Genomic DNA, 17,149 nt, shown 5'->3' with positions numbered 1-17,149 from the left:
TCTCACTAAAAGACTGAGAAGAAAGCATATGACTACAGAATGCTTCACATCCTCCCACACTTCATCATCACATTACAAAAGTCTTATTTGAGCAGTTCCTTTTACCTAGTACATCATGTCTAGCTTTCAAGAAAAATTACAAAACATACTAGAAAGCAAAAACCAAATCTGAAGCAACAAAGCAGGCATCAGAACCAGACACAGCACAAATGTCAGAATTACCAGACAAGGAATTTAAAACAATAATGATTAATATGCTAAGGGCTCTAATGGACAAAGTAGACAGCATGCAAAAACAGATGGGCAATGTATACAGAGAGATAGGAATCCTGAGAAAAAAATCAAAAACAAATGCTACAGATAAGAAACACTGTAACAGAAATGAAGAATGCCTTTGATTGGCTTATTAGTAGCCTGAACATGGCTGAGGAAAGAATCTCTGAACTTGAGGATACACAATAGAAACCTCAAAAACTGAAAAGCAAAGAGAACAAAGACTGAAAAGAGTAGAACAAAATATCCAAGGACTGCAGGCAACTAAAAAGGTGTAACATATATGTAATGGGAATAAACAAAAGGAGTAGAAAAAAAAGGCACAGAAGAAATATTCGAAACTGACTGAAAATTTCCTAAATTAATGTAACACACCAAACAACAGATACAGCAAGCTCAAAAAAATACTAAGTAGGAAAAGTATGTATAAATAAATAAATAAATAAATAAATAAATAAATAAATAAATAATAAAATAAAATAATAAAATAAAATAAAATAAAATAAAATAAAATAAAAAACACTATACCTAGGCATATCATTTTGAAACTACAGAAAATCAAAGATAAGGAAAAAATCCTGGAAGAAACCAAAGGAAAAAAATAATCTGTAGAACGAGCCTCCTTAATTCTGCTCCTTAATCTTCAACAGTCCAGGAGAAATTGTAAGAACCAGAGTATTCTTTTTTGTTTTAACTTTTTTCATGTTTATTTATTTTTGAGAGAGTGAGGGAGACAGAGTGCAAACAGGGGAGGGGCAGAGAGAGAGGGAGACAGAATCTGAAGCAGGCTCCAATCTGAAGCAGGCTCCAGGCTCTAAGCTGTCAGCAAAAAGCCGGAGGTGTGGCTCAAACCTGCAGATCCTGAGATCACGACCTGAGCTGAAGTCTGATGCTTAACCAACTGAGCTACCCAGGCGCCCCAGAACCAGAGTGTTCTTCATGGCATTCTCTTCCAATACACATGTTTTGGTTGCCTTAACTTTTTTCTTTTTAAATTTACATACAGTAAATTTTACTTTATACTGTATAACTACATTGGTTTTGACAAATACACAAAATCTTGCACCTACCACCAGCACCACAATACCAAAATAGTTCCAACACCAAAAAATTCCCTTGTTTTGTCCTTTTGTGATCAACCTCTCCTCCATCTCCAATCTCTGACAATCATGGATCCATTCTCCCATCCCTATAAGTTTTGACTTTTGCAGAATGTTATAATAATATTTAGCCTATTAGTAGGTGTTCATTGAGATTTATGAACATATAAATTTGTCTTTCATAGAAATTTGGAAGTTTTCAGCCATTATTTCTTCAAATATTTTTTCTGCACAAATCTCTTTGCATTTCCTCTGGGACACTTTTGACACAAATATTAGATCTTTACTAGTCCTTAAGCTCTGCTCATTGTTCTCTTTTTCTGATTATCATGTAGATTGCATAATTATTATTGAGCTTTCTTCAACTTCACTGTTCTTTCCTTTGTCTTCTCTATTGTTGAACTCAACTAATGCATGTTTAGTTATTTTTATATTTAATAATAATATTTGAGTTATTTTAATTTTCTGTCCTAAAATTTCAATTTGGTTCTTCCTGTGGTTTCTTTTTCTTTGCCGGGAACTTCAATGTTGCTATTCATATCAACAATGTTTTCAGGGTTGTAACAGTTGTTTTGAAAACTTTTTCATAATTCCAACATCAATGTCATGTCAACACTGGCATCTGTTGATTGCTGTCTTCCCTACAATTGGTTATGATTTCCTTGGTTCTTGGCATGCCAAATACTTTTGGATACAAGTCCTAGAGACTTGTATTATGACATTCCTGATCACATTAAAGATTCTTGGTCCTCCAGATAATTATTGTTTGTGGTTGTTGCTGTTGCTGCTGTTTTTGCCGATGTTGTTGAAGGCAATCATCCGAACTAGGTCCCAACCACAAGTCCCAACCCACCTTCTCTGGGCTGTGGTTTCAATATCATTTTCAATCTCCCAAGTTTCTTCAGTGTATTCAATATATCTCCACATGCACCACCTAAGGGCAATGGTCTATGGTATAGTTCAGTTTTCAGTCTTTATTGTTAGTACATACATGATCTGCTCAGAGGTGAGTCTCAGATGTCATAGACAGATTTAGGTCATCTTTTTCTCTACCTCCTGTCTCTCCATGACTTTCCCCACATTCTGTCTCCTAAGCTCCTTTTCTTGATCTTCTGACTATGTTGGGGTTTTGCCACCCCCCTCATACCATTGCACATGGACTACAACTACATCTGCCTCAGAGATGAAGTTGCAAGAAAGGAAGAAAGCAAAAAATAACATATTCTCCCCACACTCTTTGGACTATAAGAACCCCTTTTTCTAGTTTCTCTGGTAAAGGGAAAGATCTGAGTTTTAAATGGCTGCACAGCTGCGACTATCACTACCACCAGTGTTGCTCGAGGACAGTTCTTGGAGTCCTACCAGGAGAATAAAACCAAAATGCAAAACATAATAAGAAAACAGTGATTTTCTACAGTCTTCTTCATACAGGAGCCCTCATTTCTAGTTCTCTGACCATAAACAGAGGAAGAGGGGGTCCCTTAGAGCTTTTTCTGTCTGTACTCATTGTACAGATCAAGAATAGGAGATTCCCCGGAGTGCAAACAAGGAGAAAAAGGATGGTGAGTGGGAAGAAACAGGAAACTTCACTGGTATCAGTCACACTTCCAGTTTTGACCCTTTTCTCCAATCTTCTGCTATCATTTAAGGTTGCAGATAGTTGCTTTATGTATACCGTTCAGGGTTTTTAGTTGTAATCAGTGGGAGAGACAGACAAAGACAGACTCCACTTCCTTCAACTTAGCAGAAAGAGAATCACAAAATTTCCAGAAATAAACCCTACCATTTATGGTCAGTTGATTTTGACAAAGGTGTCCATGCAATTTAATAAGCAAAGGAGAGTTTTTTCAACAAATGATTCTGGAATAACAGGGTATCTATAAGCAAAATAAATAGCTGAAACTCTGCCTCACACCATATGCAAAAGTCAACTCAAAATGGATCACAGATCTAAATGTAAAACCCGGGGTGTCTGGGTAGCTCAGTCAGTTAAATGTCCAGCTCTTGATTTCAGCACAGGTCATGATCTCAGTGTTTGTAAGATTGAGCCCCACGTCAGGCTTTGCGCTGACAGCACAGATCCTGCTTGGGATTCTTTCTCTCTCCAATCACTCCCTGCCCCTTCCCCACGTGCATACACACTTTCTCCCTCTCTCTCAAAATAAGTAAACTTGAAAAAATCAAATAACAATAATAATAATAAATATAAAACCAAAAAATATAAAACTTCTAGAAGAAAACATAGGAGAAAATCTTTGCAACTCTGGATTAGGGAAAGATTTCTTAGCTAGAATACAAAAAACAATTAATAAACTGAACCTTCATCAAAATTTAAAATTTTACTTTCAAAAAGTACTATTTACAAAATAGAAACACCACAGACTGGGGAAAAATTTTTTTACATCATGTATTTAATATGAGATTTATATCCAGAATTTTTTAAAAGTCACCTGCTCCAATTCAATGATTAACAAACCCAATGAGGAAATGGGCAAAATATTCCAATAGACATTTTACCAAAGATACACAAATGAATAAGCACACAAAAAGATGCCCAACATCATTAGTCATTAGGGAAATGCAAATTAAAACCATAATGAGATACTAGTACATATTTCTAGAATGGCTATAATCAAAAAGACTGGTAATACCAAATGTTGGCAAAGATGTTGACAAACTGGACTCCTTGTCCACTGCCACTGGGAATGTAGAATGGCAAAGCCACTTTTTCGTAAACAGTTACTCAGATGACCTAGCAATTCCAATCTTAGGTATCAACCTAAGAGACATAAAAACATATACCAAGCAAAGACTTCTAGGCAAATACAGAAGTAAATTTTTTTAATTTGTTTTATTTTTAGAGAGAGACAGCAAAAGCAGGGGAGAGGGGCAGAGGGAAAAAGAATCTCAAGCAGGCTCCATGCTCACCATGGGATCATGACCTGAGCAGAAACGTTCAACCTACTCAGATGTTCAACCTACTGAGCTACCCCGGCAAGAAGTATTATTTATAAAAGCCAAGACCTGGAAGTAATCCAAATCTTCATTAACTAGTTAATAGATAAGCCAAATATCATCCATACAATGGATACTATTCAGTCATGACAAAGGAAAAACCTGATATGGATAAACCTCAAAAAAATACTACGTGAAAGAAGTCAGACACAAAAGAGTACCTACTGTATAATTCCATATATATGAAATTTTCAGGAAAAGCAAATCTATAGACTATGCTATAATAAAGAATATATCTGGTCTCTGTTCCCAGTTTCTGGTACACAACTTCAAACATCCTTAGAATTTCCAGAATGATAGGAGTGTCTCTTATGCTAATGAGGTGATTCACAATGATAGATTTAGGATCAGAGTTGATCACCAGAAAGACCACAACCTTTTCTTTTCTGATATGCCACATCCCTACTAGTCATCACAAACAATACTTGTCACTACACAGCAAATTCACCTATTGACAATACAGCCAAGAATCAACAAAGAAAGAAAAAAGATGTGCAAACAAAATAGTAAGAAATATATTATACATATATGTGTGTATAAATTAAATTTCTTCGGCAATTCAAAAAGTTTAAATTACTTGTTGGTGGACTCATCCCAACATTTTATACAAAATTCCTTTGGTATGCTTTGTACAAAAAACATTTTCTGTATATCTAAAGACTATTTTTATAATAGAGCCTGCATTTTCTAATATATTCAACCACATTTAGCTATATAACCAAGATAGGCAAGTTTAAGTTCAGTGGGTTGGTGAAGGGGAAGTAGTTGGGGCTGGCTTTACCCATGTGGAAATAATTGCTTTCCTGGCCTAAAGCTCTTCCTATTAGGATCAAAACAAACTGATGTTATCTTAAGAATCCTTCCAATTTTTGAAAAATAAAACCTAAGTATTCCATACTTAGCCAGACATTGTCCAGATATTGTTTGTTTTGGTTAAGGACAAAATTATGGCACATTTATTTTTGTATTTAAATCAAAAGCAGAGTTTCTATTATGAAGAAAATAAGGGCACTTCAATAGATAATTACCTCGGTATGGAAAGGCACATACAGAATTGGTATAGACAAGGCCACCAAGCTTAAATATTGTGATCTGATATTTTTAAAAACTCAGCTTAGCCCCTGGCCTTCTTTGTCTGCACCAGAATTTTCCAAATAAACTCTGTTCAACAGGAGTATGAAATAATGTCACAGCATATAACATGATGAGCCACTTGAAGCAGATTTAGTGACAAGGACAAAATTTTCCAGCAAGAATTAAAATATAAGTTCTGAAGATCAATGTAATTCTGGCATGGATTCTAAATTTTCTGAGCACCTGCCAAAACATAGCATGCTGTTTTGATTCATGGAATTATAAAACTGAAAAAAAAAAAAAAACAGAATGAAAAAAAATATGTATCTATATATACACATATATATATTACCAAGATGCTATGTAAACCAGTCTTCTGCCTCTGGCAGTTCAATATCTAAAGCACCCAGATTGATGGCTATTAGGAAATAAACCTTTTTAAAATGAGCAAGATAGCAATCCCACAACCTCTCTGAAGCCTCTGAATGTTTCATCACCCTAAAGTAATGACCAGTGGCTTCAGTTATCTCCAACTTTCTGTTCTGCAATCAAAACTCATTTCTTCCCATCTCATTAAAGAAAGCTTTGGGATTTCCCTGCATTAGCTTACTTGTTATAAATCCTCTTTGGGCCCTAACCTTTCTCTCTAGATCATTTTCCATATTTATTCCTTCTCCCCCTTCTCTGGATACTACCCATTTTCCCCATATGTTTTTTGTTTTCTTTTGTTTTTGTTTTTGTTTTTTAGCTATATTCTATCTGTTGCTCCACTAAGACTTGGAATTATCAGAACTAAGTTTCTACTATTCCATGATTTCACCCTGTTTTTCTAATAGAATTCTTATGTTTATTTGTACATTTCAGTTTTTCTGCCATTGCACTAACTCCTGCTATGTTTTATTCTATGTATGTAAACAAAATCATGCTCTACAGAATTTGGTTGAGTAGGAGACGTCAAGTCCATAACTAAATATATTCTTCATATAACTGAGCTATCGGCATTAGACAGCAGAGGGCACTGACAAATATGCTGACCAAAATATTTAAAGTCTGTCTTTCATTACCAACTCTCAGTTCACACACTGTTACAAATAACCACAATCCAGAGATTTCCATATACTCAAATACAGAATATACTTAATCATATTTAATTAAATAAAAAAGTTATAATTCAGTATAGACTAAATTTTAATAGGCTTCCTTTGGGCCAGACATTGTGCTAACTGCTTTATACATGTTATCTAATTTGCTTCTCACAAAGTAATGCATGAAGTGGATGCATTTATTCCTATTTACAGAACAAGACACTGAGTAGCAATGTCATAAGTGGCAGGTTGTAGATTCAGCTACTAAACTATATATATAAAGCTTCCTGAGAGAAGAACCCATACTAGTTTTATTTACCATTAAAACCTAGCACCTAGTATAGTCCCTGGGACTCAATATTTAGGGAAAGAAAGGAAGGGAAGGGACACTAGATCTGACTCCAGTGCCATGCCTCAGATCTTTAAGATGCTCTCAATAGTATTTCCTCATTTGATCAGAGTTTACCAGCCACTAGACCCTGGCATTCATTAGACACCAAGCCACTAAGATCTCAGTATTTGAAATACTAACACTTTGCTTATTAGAGACATACATATTTCCTGAGGTGGTATTAAAACAGAAGAGTAAAAATAAACAGATAAATAAAATATTTAACTAAGAAAACTAAATGCAATTTTAAAAATATAAATATATGAAAGCTTACATCTAGGTTTCTTTATATAAAGAATTCTCATTCACAAAGAAGAAAAAACACTTAAAAAGTAAACTAAATTGAATATAATTTTTAACAGTTTTAACAATGTTGGAAGTATATCTTAATATCTTAAATACTCGATTAACTCTGTGAACAAGATTGAATATTAAATATGTAAATTTCAGTCTCTTCAAATAGTCTTTCACTCATGAAAAAATGTCAAAAAATTTATCACTAATATCACAATTTCATGATTTTGAAATAATATAACCCTAGTATTTACTACACATATAAATCTATATTTATGGTTACAATTATCTTAAACTGAGAGCTGATTAAATCAAAGTGGTATTTATCACAGATATTCTTTCTAAATAACTCTATTACTTGTTCATCAGAACTATACTAAGATCCTTATTATATGCTAGGCAGATGCTAAATCTGAAGAAACAGAAATCCATAACAAAGAGCTCCTACTCTTACTGCAGCAATTACACTACAACAAAATATTCTGTATTACTTATGTAGGGCATTTTGTTCCTGAAAGGCAAAAAAGATTTCCATTCTTATAAAGCATGTAGAATACAGCAATATAAAACAAAAGTAGATACTGAGTCAAATCCCCTATCCATCTTTCCAAAATAGCAATCCATGCTGCTGTGTTCTACTTTATATACAAAAATCTTTAAATACATTTCAAACCCCTTGCTATGTCTTCATCTGTTTTGCCTTACTCAAACTGTGTGTTCCTTGAGTTCAAAGAAGAAACAATGAAAAATATTTATTGGGGCGCCTGGGTGGCTCAGTTGGGTAAGCGTCCGACTTCAGCTCAGGTCATGGTCTCACAGTTCATGGGTTCGAGCCCCACATTGGGCCCTGTGCTGACAGCTCAGAGCCTGAAGCCTGCTCAGGATTCTGTGTCTCCCTCTCTCTACCCCTCTCCCCTCACACTCTGTCTCTATCTCCCAAAAATGAATAAACGTTAAAAAAAAAATATTTTTAATAAAAGAAAAGAAGAATACTTCTTTAAAATAGTTTACAGAAGTGGCTAGGCATTAAAATCAGTAGATTTTAGTAATTCTGTATGATAGATTAGTAGTTGTATACTAGATGAGTAAATCTATATAAATATAGACACTGGAGCCATAAGCTAGACCCAAGAGACAAAGTCTTTGGGGATGGAGTCCATGCACCTAAATTTTATACAGCTCCAAAGGCAATTCTCATGTACAGTAAAGGCCAAGAACGACTTTTTTAAAAAAGGGGAAGGGGGATATACAAAGCTGCCTAGAAGTAGAAAATGTTACAGCTGTATAGGATCTTAAAGATCAACTAATCAATTCATTTTCTAAAGTACGAATCTGAAGTTGTAAGAAGTTAAGTAAACTGCCCAAGAACACATAGATAGTACAGCAGGAAGAGAACCCACGACTAGCATGCAGACGAGTGCTCTTTCCAGCACACAAAACTGGCTATTCCATTTGGGAAGGAGATAAAGTATTAATTCTTGATTCATAAGCTTAATCAATGTAAGTGAGCATTCGTATGGTAAATTATCAGGGAAACATGAATTCAAAAAACAAACAAACAAACAAACAAACTACAGTTGACCCTTGAACAATGTGGAGGTTAGGGGCACCAAACCCTACCCAGTAAAAAATCTGCATATAACTTTTGACACCCCAAAAACTTAACAACTAATAGTCTACAGTTGATTGCAAGCCTTAAGATAACTTAACCAGTCAATTAACACATATTTCCTATTTTATAAGTTTTATATATTGTATTCCTATAATAAAGTAAGCTAGGAAAAAAAGAAAATGTTAAGAATATCATAAGAAAGACAAAATGCATTTATAAAATTAAAAAAATCCATATATAAGTGGACCTGTGCAGTTCAAATCTTGTGTTGTTCTAAAGTCAGCTATACTTTCTTGAATTTTAAACACATCCTTTGGAAAGAACTGTGATAAAAGAATCTAAAATGGAAAGTTGTTTTGATATATAAATGAGCTGAATAATTACTAAGTGCCCAGAACAGATACTAAATAAATGTTATTTCCCTTCAACACCACACCCTACTCCCCTCCTTTTTAATTCTACATCAAGATGTCTCTCCTTAACTCTCAACTATGCCCATTTGTACACTTTCTCCTAATTAACAATGCCTTCTGACCTCCTCTCCTTCAGCAATGTTCATAAATTCCTATAAGGCTCAGCTGAAGATATGCTTCCTAAGAAATTCTCTAAACTAACTTAACCTTACTCTAATTACTTGTTTCTTCCTCTATTAGTTAAATTACTTGTACTCTTAAACCTTACACTTCTTCATAATTTCTTTTAAAGGTATGTAATTGTAATTACTTTCTAGCTCCTTTCTATATTTTTATTTTCTTCCATAAGTTTTTAGTGGGCTGGAATGTAAGTCCCCCAAAGGCAAGGATACTGGTTTGATTTGCTCACTCATAAATCACAAGCACTTAAAACAATGCCATAAATATAGAAGGTGCTCCATAAATACTTGCTGAATAAATGGGAAAGGATTATTCCTCCTTCCATTCATCTCTCCAAAATTCCAAATGTAATGCTAAAGACATAGATATGAAAAATTAAACTTTTTCAAAACAATGAAAATAAGTATGCATATTTAACATTTTAGAAATACATAAAATTTTTAAAAATTAACAGAGCTACAAGGGCACCTGGGTGGCTCAGTTGGTTGAGCATCCGACTTCGGCTCAGGTCATGATCTCACGGTTCATGGGTTGGAGCCTAGAGCTGCTTTGGATTCTGTGTCTCCCTCTCTCTCTGCCCCTCCCCAGCTCACACACATACACACACACACACACACACACACACACACACACACACACTATCTCTCTCTCTCTCTCAAAAATAAATAAATGTAAAAAAAATTTTAATAAAAATTAATAGAGCTAAAAAGATAAGTAAACTCACTGGCTATAAAAAGTCATTTAACTTCTTTATTCTACACTCCCAGTGATATCCTTGTAAGAACTGGATAGGATGAGCTGATAAATAGAAGGTAAAGGATTAAATTAAGACCTGGAGCTTGCAATCCTACCTTCCCAAAGTAAAGAATTTCTAAAATTTGTTCTCTCTCAAAACTTTGAATTAAGAATAATCTAATGAAAAAACCCACTTTCTGACTTACTCAGATCTTAAATTATATAAAAAACCAGTAGATATTTTTAATACATAAATTTAAAAGAATTATTCTATCTTTCAACAAAAGGGTTGTTTTACGCTATACATAAACACCTGGAAGACTGAACATAGAATCACATCTTTCCTAAAGAAATCACAAAAGTGTAATTTTTGAGCCCAGCACATTCAATAACTGCGATAATGGTAAATTTCATAAATAAGCCCCACCAATAAAGAAACAAATTTAAAACAATTCTACCCAACCCACAACTATATGGTCAACTAATCTTCAACACAGCAGGAAAGAATATTCAATGGGAAAAAGACAGTCTCTTCAACAAACAGTGTTGGGAAAACTGGACAGAAATATGCAGAAAAATGAAACTGGACCACTTTCTTACACCATACACAAGAATAAATTCAAAAGGATGAAAGACCTAAATGTGAGACAGGAAACCATCAAAATCCTAGAGGAGAACAGAGGTAGCAACCTCTTTAAACCCAGCCACAACAACTTCTTATTAGACACATCGCCAGAGGCAAGGGAAACAAAAGCAAAAATGAACTACTGGGACTTCATCAAGACAAAAAGCTTCTGGACAACAAAGGAACAATCAACAAAACTAAAAGGCACCCTAAGAAATGGGAGAAGATATTTGCAAATGGCAGATCTGATAAGGGGTTAGAATCCAAAATCTATAAAGAATTTACTAAACTCAACACCCAAAAAACAAATAATCCAGTGAAGAAATGGGCAGAAGACATGAATAGACATTTTTCCAAAGAAGACATCCAGATGGCCAACAGAAACATGGTAAGATGCTCAACATCACTCATCATCAGGGAAATACAAATCAAAACCACAAGAAGATACCACCTCACACCTATCAGAATGGCTAAAATTAACAACACAAGAAACAACAGGTGTTGGCAAGGATGCGGAGAGGGAAGAACACTCTTGCACTGTTGGTGGGAATGCAAACTGGTGCAGCCACTCTGGAAAACAGTGTGAAGGTTCCTCAAAAAGTTAAAAATAGAACTACCCTACGACCCAGCAATTGCACTACTAGCTATTTACCCAAAGGATACAAAAATACGGATTCAAAGGAGTACATGTACCCCAAAGTTTATAGCAGCATTATCAACAATAGCCAAACTATGGAAAGAACCCAAGTGTCCATACACTGATGAATGATAAAGATGTGGTGTATATACATACATATGTAGAGACATACATATACACCACGGAATATTACTCAGCCATCAAAAGGAATAAAATCTTGCCATTTGCAACAATGTAGATGGAGCTAAAGTGTATTATGCTAAACAAAATGTCAGCCAGAGAAAGACAAATATTGTAAGATTGCACTCATGTGGAATTTAGGAAATAAAACAGATTAACATATGGGAAGTAGATATAAAAGAGGTGGGGGGAACAAACCATAAGAAAATAACTCTGTTATTTTCTTAATTTAAGAATTTCTTATTTAAGAACTCTGTTCTTAACAACAGAGAACAAAGGGTTGATGGAGGGATGTGCATGGGGAATGGGCTAGATGGGTGATGGATATTAAGGAGGGCACTTGTTATCATCAGCACTGGGTGTTGCAGGTAAGTGATAAATTCTGGATTTCCACTCCTGAAGCCAAAATTGCACTATATGTTAACTTACTCGAATTAAAATAAAAATGTGAAAAGAAAAAAAAATTCTACCCAGAAAAACTGTCTGCTTCCTTGCCTATGTAATTTAATAAAGATACAAAAATCTAGCCCACATATAGGACTGTACAAAGAACATATCAACATGGTTAGACATTTAGTGACAAAATAGAACTGTCACTGTTTAGTGACAAAATAGAACCATTCATTTTAAGTGACATATTTCTTTATACATATGAAAAGGGGACAGGGATAATCAGAATGCATAAAAAATCATGGCTGATTACAATAATCTCAGAGGTCTTAGCTACTGTGCTCTTTTTTAATTGTCAAAATATAGGATAATTGAATAAACAGAAAACTCTAGTCTAAGTGAATTACATTGAAGGAGATTATATTGTATGATGGGAATGAATGGGAATTAGAGTCAGACAGGGGTTCAAATTGTCTCTCTCCCATTTCCTAGCTGTTTGATCACAGACTAATGTCTAAACTCTCTGAGCCTCATTTTATCTATAAAATGAGAATAATTTCCCCTTTGCAGAGTGGGGATGAAGAATTAAAAATATAATGTGTCACTCCTTTGCTTAAATCCTCCAATGATGCATTATAACATATTATAAAGTTAGTTTCAAACTCCTTCAAAAACTACCTTATTTTTTTTAATGTTTATTTATTTTTGAGAGAGAGACAGACAGACAGACAGAGCATGAGCAAAGGAGGGGCAGATAGAGAGGGAGAATCAATATCTAAAGCAGGCTCCAGGCTCTGAGCTGTCAGCACAGAGCCCATTGTGGGGCTTGAACTCACAGATCACAAGATCATGACCTGAGCCAAAGTTAAACACTTAACCGACCGAGCCACCCAGGTGCCCCTACCTTCTTATTTTCTGAGAAAGAAACCATGTTTTCTGGTCTCAACAGTTCTTAAAACATCCAAGTAGAAATTCCCAATAACTAGACAAAATGTGTAGGCTTAGACTTAGAACACAGGGAAGGGCAGACAAGAAAAGTTCAATGTCATCATGCAACCAGATAACAGCTTACTTATTTTTTGTAATTCGGATATATCAGTCTTCATTCTTGCTACCTGATAGCATTGTCACGGGGTTACTTCTTAATCTACTGTTTAACAGAAATTTTCACAGCAATGGGCTAGAACAATTTTGTAAATGCCCTAGAATAAGTAAGCTGCCGACCCCTCTCCTCCCTTAGAATATCATAAAGTTTCCAATATGATAAATATGGTGATTTCAGCTTCTCTTTAAATAACCCATTAAATTGTTAGCCTTTTAGGTTTTCTCCTTCTCCCAAACAAATTCTCTATTATTGCCTTGATACTAACTAAAATTTAGCACATTCCAAATGGAATCTGGACTCTAGTTACTTCCAGACTCAACATAAACTAAGTATTTTTTACTCTCTACCAGATTTTTTTCCCCAGGTATTGAAGCAATTATTTTCTCAACCAGAGAGTAAGCACTTCTAAAGGCCAGAATCATGCTATATTATCCATTTCCATAACACTTAGCCCAGCATCTCCAAAAATCTATGCTGTGTATACACATATTTAATATCTTTGGGTTTTGTCTTAATTCTCTATTTTCCAAGTCAAATAATTAAATTAAAATTAATTTGTAGCCTATTCTAAATACCATTTACTGAATACTTACTACATCACTGTATTTTTTTAAACTACAAAATATTATCATTTGTTATCAACACCAACATATCACAGACTTATAAGAAACCTCAAAATTTAAGACATATTAAAACATGAAAAATACTATATGGTAACTATGAGATATCACAGATTAGAAGACACATACCATTTTCAGAGATCCTAAAATGTAAAAGAAAACAATGTGCATCTTAACAGTTTTAACTTCATTTTAGAAACTGAAAGTCAGTGCTTAAAAACTTTGTCCAACATTAATACCTGTTAACAAAGTTAGCAACCTGTGCAATCCCTAATTCCTTAGTAACTGGGGGAGAAATGGATCAAAAGTGGGCTGCTTTACCCACTTCCTCTCCATTATGTAAAATATGTACATATCCAATATGTGTTGATATGCTCAAAAGATTACTTTTAAAACTGTCTCGCATGCATTTCCCCAAACTTCCTTTAACAGAAGATAAAATTTAAAAATTAACTGCCACCGCCCAAGAGAAAATACATAGTATTTACTAAAATATGAAATTTATTTTGGTATATTCTAGGCAGATAAATATGTCTGACTTTATTAGTGGGATTTTTTTTTTCTCAAAATGGTACCACATACTATAGTTAGTTGAGAATACAAAGGGATCAGTTAAGTCTTTTTCATTGACAAAATATATACTACAAGTTAATACCGAAGTGCCTTGCCAAGATACAATTCAACACTTAAGAGTATATCATTTCCAAATGATTGTACATTTTTCCTAACAAGAAGATATATTGACTGACAAAATTTATAATCATACAAAAACACAATTTCAGTTAACTCCTCAGATATTCAGTCACTTCTACTATTAAATACTTAGGTTACTGAATTATAAATATCAAATTAAATAAAAGAACTTAATACTAGAATAAGGAACACTATATTTTATCCTTAAGTATTTGCTAGTAGAACAGAAAAAGGAATATGGCAATGTGATGTCATATTCTACATCAACTTAAGCATGTCTTAGTGAGAAAGTGAATTAAGAAAAGGCAGACAGAGTGGTAATTAGGCTGATAATCATTCTGGAATGAAAATTTATTTCCAGTGGTAGCATTTTTTTTTTTTTTAAGAATTGGTAGAAACATTTAGAAAAGTCAAAACTTAGAATCTGTTCCTTAATTGAGCCTCAACTATAAAACAGACTAAATTCGTTTCTGTCCCCCCACCACACCTTTTGTCTCTTGTCTCTCTCGTTCTCTGTGTGATAAATGTCAACATTACAAATTATTTTATCCTAAGAAAGAAGTATCAGATCTGTAGGACATAGGATAAAAAGAAAGGAAAAAGCACAGGATTATTTTCATTAAAAATATATATATTTGTAAAACTTACTATTACATAAAATATCATTTTCTTTTAACAGTAAAAGCAATCGGCAACCAAAGATTAAAAGACTTAGCATTTTGTTTTCAACCTAAGGTCTGGTTCCAATATGACTGAACTAGAACAGATTTGTAGGTAAGATTCACTCACCAAATATTTCTCAATTTGTTATATAAATTATCACAGAATTCACATTTTATATTTTAAAAATGGCAGACTAAGGAATGGAAATAATATTTATGTCAAAATTCTCATCTTACTTCTCCATTTCTTAACGTTGTGATGGTTCCTCTTGCTACTCCCATTCTAAATAGTGTTTCTGTGGCCTGTGAATTTAAAAAAAAAAAAAAAAGCAAAAATATATCATTTATATTCTGTACTCCCATCCCAAAACTGAAGAAAACATTCATTACTATTACATTTCTAGCAACTTCTAGAGGAGCATCAATACAGCACAATAAGAGGTACATGATCTACATTCTACTTCAGAAATATCATTTTCAGAATGTTTTAATGTTATCAAGAACTCAAGTGAAATTGTTTCAAAGGTTATTTGATCTGATAGTATTCACCCATATCTATATGGTTTCAAATTAGTACACTTAGATAAGTTTAAACCTTAGTTTGATTAAAAAGATTAAGTAATAAGCTAGCACTTGAATTCAATTCAGAAATTATCATTTATTCTATTTTTCATTCCATTTAAGTTTAGTTGAAATCACTTCACTGCTACTGAAATACTGACAGAAGATGAAATAATTCTGTGATTCCACACATAAAATAATACCAAAAAAGAGTGATTGCTTTTTATACACTAACAATGAATAATCCTAAAATGAAATTAATAGTTCCAAAGAGGCAAAAGACTTGTTCACTGAAAACTACAAAACACTGCTAAAAGAGATGAAAGAACCATAAGTAAATGGAAAGACATCCTGTGTTCATGAACTGGAAGACAAATGTTAAGATGTCGATACCACCAAAAATGATCTATAGAATCAGTGTGAATCCTACCAAAATCCCAATGACTGTTTTACAGAAATATAAAAAAACTCCATCCTATAATTGATACAGAACCCAAGGGTCTCCAAATACCCCCAAACAATCTTGAAAAAGAGGAACAAAGTGAGAACTCAAACTTCCTGATTTCAAAACTTATTTCAAAGCTACAGTAATCAAACAGTGTGGTACAGTCGTAGACAAACAGATAGGTCAATCAAATAGAATAGAGAGCTCAAAAATAAAACCCCTGCATACATGGCCTACCAAAATCATTCAGTGGGGGAAAGGACAATCTTTTTAATATCCACATGCAAAAGAATGAATTTGCACCTTTGCCTTATGCCACATACAAAAATTAACTCAAAAGGGATCGAAGACCTAAATATAAGAGCTAAAATTATAAAACTCTTAGAAGAAAAATAAGGGAGGATTCAGTGTCTAGCAAGGACTTGCTTCCTGGTTCCTGGATGGCTGGAAACAAACAGAAGCAAGTTCTTTCTCTACTCGTATAAGTGCCCTGATTCCACCATGAATGCTCCTCATCTAATCTGATTTACCCCACCTCCTGATACCATGACACTGAGGGGTAGGGGTTTGATATGAATTTCTCATTCAGTCCATGAGAAAGTATTCCAGTACAAGGGGGCAAGAAATACAAAGGCCAATAGGTAAGATTATGCTTGGCATGTGCAAAGACAAACAAGATAGCCAGTGAGGCCGAGAAAAAGGTTTCATGGGACTAAGGTTGAAAAAACGAGAGGATGCAAATTCATCTGCTCAACATGTGTTACTAATTTTTAACCTGGCATAAGAGAAAGGCATTTCCAACCTTCAATAATAGAAAATATAACACAAAGGATGTTCTACAAAACACACATTTTAAGAATTAGGAACCCCAAAAATGAACCAAAAAATAAAAAAGACAATTCTAAATTTAAAAACTGAATGAATATCTAAAGAAATCCAAAGGGTAGGAGGGATGAAAACCTGGAGGACAAAAGAAAGGAAAGTGCACATGATCATTAAAATATATATATTTGCAAAGGTTATTATTAGGTAAAATGTTGCAAAATCAGTGAGATCAGG

General features: G+C 34.0%; 1 protein-coding gene across 5 annotated transcripts in view; it reads right to left on the bottom strand.

Annotated features, from left to right (window-relative positions):
* The window catches only part of TMEM135 (transmembrane protein 135), a 460,344-nt gene that overhangs the window by 324,766 nt on the left and 118,429 nt on the right, over positions 1-17,149 (bottom strand). For 4 of the 5 annotated variants that reach the window (XM_086678532.1, XM_086678530.1, XM_025928628.2 and 1 more), the window contains one exon: positions 15,322-15,387. The exons of the other annotated variant lie outside the window; for it this stretch is intronic. In XM_086678532.1, the coding sequence (XP_086534658.1) occupies positions 15,322-15,387 (66 nt within the window). The remainder of the gene's footprint in view (positions 1-15,321; positions 15,388-17,149) is intronic. 5 annotated transcript variants of the gene reach the window in all.

The sequence above is a fragment of the Puma concolor genome, chromosome D1 (genome assembly GCF_028749965.1).
Source record: "Puma concolor isolate L17-30 chromosome D1, mPumCon1.1.hap2, whole genome shotgun sequence".
Taxonomy (NCBI): domain Eukaryota; kingdom Metazoa; phylum Chordata; class Mammalia; order Carnivora; family Felidae; genus Puma; species Puma concolor.
The sequence above is the reverse complement of the archived record's forward strand: the minus strand, read 5'-3'. Positions and strand labels throughout refer to the sequence as shown.